The sequence below is a fragment of the Nicotiana tabacum genome, chromosome 18 (genome assembly GCF_000715075.1).
Source record: "Nicotiana tabacum cultivar K326 chromosome 18, ASM71507v2, whole genome shotgun sequence".
NCBI lineage: Eukaryota > Viridiplantae > Streptophyta > Magnoliopsida > Solanales > Solanaceae > Nicotiana > Nicotiana tabacum.
Window position 1 is genome coordinate 16,547,386 of NC_134097.1, and position 5,271 is coordinate 16,552,656.

A 5,271-nucleotide genomic window follows, 5' to 3' on the forward strand; every position below is an offset into this window, starting at 1 on the left:
GTAACTTATCATGGCCATGAAATATTAATTTAGTATTTTAAATACTGAATTCAGTATCGACGTATTTCCACTTAACTCAGTATCTATAGATATTAATTTGGCCATTAGTATTTATAAATACTAAATTTCTGTTTTTGAGCTTCAAGTAAAATATTAAAATCGTAGTTTGATTTTCACAAGTAAGTTTTTCCTTTATTTTAATTATACACGCTTATAATATAGTCTCTCTGTTCTCCCAGGATTGGCATAAGATCCGCATATATACAACGATATAGAGAATTCTTTGTGTTTGTTGTTATTGTGGTTGTTGTTATGCTTACAATATGCTTTGCTAAGTATCAAAGTGTAAGTTCTTTTAAATTATATACATAAAAAAGCAGTATAAGTACTTTTGGGGGATCTTTACACAAATAGTCGGTCATATTAATTGTTTACTTTTTTTAGCCATATACATAAATTATATATTGATTATACACAATTATACATATGTAATACATAAATTATATATAATACATAAATTATACATTCACCGGCTATTTTTAGTTTAAGTGGTAGGATGAGCGGCTATTTGGGTTAATTCTCCTTTTTGGTTAGGGAATCAAAGAGTTAAAAAATGAGAGGTAGAAAAAAGGTAAAGAAAAAGAAAAAAGTGAATGAAACTTTAACAGCCGTTTCTTTAGACACGTTGTATTTCTTTTTCATCAAAGAGAATCAAAAAATTATACCAAGTGCAGAAACACAAAGTGGTGAGTGGTGACACATTTCACATTTCTCGTTTTCTCATATTTTTCTCTGAATTTTCTTGATCCTACCGCTCTAACTCCTCTATACCACTCAACCCCTTTAATCCCGTAATATTTTGGTTTTTGTTTTTTGCACCATTGATTTTTTCTTTTTCTTTTTCTTTTTGGGGGTAAAAAATTGTTAATCTTGTTACATTCTTCTTTGAACAGATAAAGTTGGTTATGGGAAAGAGAAAGAGAAAAGCTGACCTCAACAAGACTCCTCCTCCTTCTGGTATAATATCTTGATTTCTTTTATTTTTTATTTTTTATTTTGAGTTTCTGGCATTTGGTTGTTGATAAGCCTTACATGTTTTAATTTATTGTGTTTCATTACAAAGCAGTTTTCTTGATCCTACAAGAGGGGGAGATGCAGAAAAAATTTATAATTTATTAATTGAGAAATGAAGTGGGAGTAGAAACATGAGGTCTAAGGTTTGAATTTTAGTCGAAGGTGATTTTTTCTCTTATGCCTAAGTCTTGGTCGGCAAAGTTATTAGGTATTGGGAGATAGAAGGTACGCGGTGGAGTAGATGAAGTGCGTGCAAGCTGGCCCAAATATCACTATTATTAAAATAAACTAAAAAATGGGATGATAGTAGTTGTCACTATTTTATACCACCTATACCATCTTCCTGCCGCAGACAAAAGTCTGGTATTTAATTGGAGAAGGGTAGAGGGATGAACCCATTATCCACACGAGTTTCGAATTATTATTATTATTATTATTATTATTATTATTATTACTATTATTATTATTATTATTATTATTATTATTATTATTATTATTATTATTATTATTATTATTATTATTATTATTATTATTATTATTATTATTATTATTATTATTAGGGAATGTTGTACACCAAAATTGGACGGTGCCATGGCGATAGTTTGGTGACAAATAAAGAGTGGTTTCTATTTTTAGAAAAAGCTTATTGCTTTTCTTTTATTTTTGCAAATTCTTATAACCTTATTGCTTCTGGAACATATCTTGGTTCAGTCTTATGAATAGTCTAATCACCCTTTGGTTGAAGGTTTAACTTTCATCACACTTTAGTTTCCTGAGTTTGGTGAGTGGAATGTTAGTGGAAGGTTCTGTTTCCCAAGGTTCGAGTAGTTGGCTTTTGATGATTTGTTTTATGACGGTGGTGTCTAGGCTTGAGCTTGTGTTCTTGATGATTATATTGGATTGAATGTGTGAAAGTTGATAAACATTGTTGAGGCATATGATTTAACTGTAAAAAATACTCGACAAGTTCTCAAATGTTCGCTGTTCGCTCCTTAGAGCGCGAAAATCATTTGATCATTGAAAGTTTTTGCTTTCAATATTACGACATAGGCCGTTTAGAATTTAGTCATTGCTTTTATAACCCAAGATGGGACTAGCATAGATTACTAACTCTTTTTCTTCCTCCGGACCCTGCGTGAATGTGGGATGCCTTGTGACGATCAAGATATTTTGTGCCTTGTGACAATCAAGATATTTTATAGTGGGAGTTCTCCTTTATGCAAGATAGTAGCATGATATAAAAATTTTAGGAGTGATTTTGTTCTATCTATATTCTATCGCTCAGTTCCCCGCCTCCCTAACTAGCGAAAGAAAATGTATGTTTTAGAATTCACTCCTCTTTTATATTAAGTTTCCTGGAGAAGTGACAAGTGAATCATGATTTGCAGACCTGATGCCACCCTCACCCGGAATGGATGCATTATCAAAACAGGTTCTCTTGTTTCTCTATCTCATAATGGAATTCAATAATTTCTTTCAGTTTTCCTTGGTCAATTGACGACAGAGAGAAAATAAATGTTAACTTTAACAGCTGAAGGTTCATGAAATAGGATTAAGTTTGGCTTAGATTTTTGAGGTTGTGAAGTTCCGTTCCAGTATAATTATAAAGTGAATGTCTTCATGCACAAATAGATTGGGAGGTAAAATACTGCCGAGATAAGCAGGAATGAGCTTAAGTACATTATTTGCTTGATTTGACATGTCTTCTTTCTAAGAGATCCTTTTCTGCATTGTTGAGCAGAAATTCTCTCATCAAGTCGACAACAGTGGAATAAAGTCTTTCTTATCCATTGCGGATATCGTAGATGGTCCTGTGAAGGTAACACAAGGCCAACAGTCATCTATTGTTCACCGTCGAAATATTGACATTCTAAAGTCTTTGAGGCATCCCCGTCACTATGGCCGCCATTATTCCCGACGGAGATCTGCTGCTAATGCTGAGGCATCAACTTCCCATGGTGGTCATACGCCTTCTTATGCTGAGAAGTTGTCCTTAAAAATGGCAAGCAAATGCTATTCAGATTCTGGACATGACACAGGTGCACCTTATTTCCTTTATTTACTTAACACCTAGGGGTCGTTTGGTACAATAGTGGGATATCCCATGTGATTAGTTATCTCACCTTCTATATGGGATAGCTAATCCCACCATTTTAGTGTAAACGTTATCCCGGGATTAGCTAATACCCTAACCAAACATGAGATAAAGTTAATCCCAAACTTTATCCGTGATTATTATTTTTATCCCATGTACCAAACGACCCCTTATTCTTTTAATCTAGACTTCATACAAATACCAAGTAGTTTCACATTAACCTTTGTGCTCTTGGAGGCCGAGTCCTTGCCATGATATAAGGCAAGAGGTCATTTCTATTAGAAACTTAGAGGCTGATCTAGGATTTGAAGTTTATGGGTTCCTACAGTGACCTCGAGTTAGTATACAATCAAAAACTGGGTTCACAATCAAATATTTACAGATATTTAGTGGAGTTCTTAATACATATACCGGGTTCGGGCAAAAGCTATTGGGTTCATGTGAACCCATATGTTACTATGTAGACTCGCCTTTGTAGAAACTCAATGTTACATCATAATTAGAATTTCTCGTTTCCTTGTTGTATCTGTCTAGCATGATTCTGTTACTTTAAAATTAGAGCTTGAAGCACATCTTTTGATACACTTTCCAACATCTCACTTGACGTTCCTTGCATTCTCCGGTCAGAGAATAGGCAAAGAGCAGTTCACAAACGAGGAGCTCCATCCAGTTCATTGGCTACGAGGGTGATATCATCTGATGCGGGAAAACTTTCTTGTGTACTATGCCAGAAGTTTCTGAAGGAGGACCCTTATATCATGCTTGAAAACAATTTACCTGTAGGCGAGACGTGCGTGGTGGCAGTTTTAGCTTGTGGTCATCTTTATCATGCTGATTGTTTGGAACGAAGAACAAATCGTGAAGATAGACAGGATCCGTCCTGTCCAATTTGTCTCGGCTTGGTTTCTCAGGTTGATGCTTCAGTAGAACAAGAGTAGGTCAACTTTTGTGCCTGGATACCAATAATCTTTTTGGAGATTAGATGTATTTAGAGGGAAACGTAGCCGGTTGAGCGATTAAGAATCATCTAGAGAGATACAATCTTGTAAATGATTTTCGATGCTTTTTATCTGCAAATATAGTATAGGAAAGAGTTGAAATGGTAAATGGCATCATGTATGGGGGGCTTTTCTTCTTCACAATGTAAGACTTCTTGCTACTAGATCAATGCCCATGTATATATTTTTCCAGCTATTGGGTGGTTCTATTTGAGTGTGCATGTTTCTAAGTGCTTGATGCTTTGGATCACCAGTGACAGCGCAACACATGATGTGCAGATAAGGTGCACGAAAGATAGAGCGCAACACATGATGTGCTGATAAGGTGCACGAAAGATAGAGCGACGGATCCATTATTCACCTAGTTTCTAATTGTGTGCCAACTGCCCCTCTGGAGGTTTCTTGATTATAAAAAATTTGTGTTTGTTTTTAGCATTCATCTCCTTGCTTAAAATATCAAACAGCTTAAATATAGCAGCAATGAAGGAGCTGTATAGTACTAATTAATTTAGCAGGGTTGAAGATGTAACCAAAGTCAGAACAATGTAAAGTCTCATTTATTTAAAAACCTTATGTATGATTTTGGACACTGATTATGCAATCAATGTGAGTGGATGACTTATAGTTAACATAATAAGTAGTAACTATAGAATATTAGTGAATTAAAAAGAGTCATTTTCTGCATTAAGAATGTGCTTGAGTTCCTACTGATATTTCTCTAATGTTGGCCAAAGGCCACATTGGTTCTTTTGGGCAAGTCTAATGACTCGACAAATTACATTGTTTATATAGATAAAATATTAGTTTTTAGAGGTGTATAACATATACTCAACACCCTTTGTCGGGGAATTTTTCACTTCTTTCAAGTTTGAATATCCTTGCGAAAATTTTTGGCTTCGCCACTGGGGCAAGTGCACAGATAGCCATTCTCATGGACAGTGATAACGTGATGATTAGCTCCCACCTTACTTTGCTTTATAAAGATCCGAATTTTAGGATCCGCACATTCCAAGCTTCACATATACATTAGTAGTCAGTGATAATTAAAAAATAATCCAAAAAAAAGAATGATGGGTCAAAGTAAACGAATTAAATGTTTTAGGT

General features: G+C 34.7%; 1 protein-coding gene across 2 annotated transcripts; it reads left to right on the top strand.

Moving 5' to 3' along the window:
* Positions 1-662: 662 nt before the first annotated feature.
* LOC107758935 (uncharacterized) lies at positions 663-4,374 on the top strand. Of its 2 annotated transcripts, none has more exons than XM_016576783.2 (5): positions 663-746; positions 954-1,017; positions 2,463-2,506; positions 2,816-3,113; positions 3,797-4,374. In XM_016576783.2, the coding sequence occupies exons 2-5, from the start codon at positions 966-968 to the stop codon at positions 4,105-4,107; spliced, it is 705 nt and encodes a 234-aa protein (XP_016432269.1). In that variant the 5' UTR covers positions 663-746; positions 954-965; the 3' UTR covers positions 4,108-4,374. The 2 variants fall into 2 exon arrangements, with proteins under 2 accessions (XP_016432269.1, XP_016432268.1); XM_016576782.2 differs by having other exon boundaries at positions 737-851.
* Positions 4,375-5,271: the final 897 nt, after the last annotated feature.

Bases quoted from the DNA above. Each gene is read 5' to 3' on its own strand.
- LOC107758935 (XM_016576783.2), top strand. From the start codon at position 966: ATGGGAAAGAGAAAGAGAAAAGCTGACCTCAACAAGACTCCTCCTCCT. The intron at 1,018-2,462 runs GTATAATATCTT...CATGATTTGCAG, and splicing joins CAAGACTCCTCCTCCTTCTG to ACCTGATGCCACCCTCACCC. The intron at 3,114-3,796 runs GTGCACCTTATT...TTCTCCGGTCAG, and splicing joins AGATTCTGGACATGACACAG to AGAATAGGCAAAGAGCAGTT.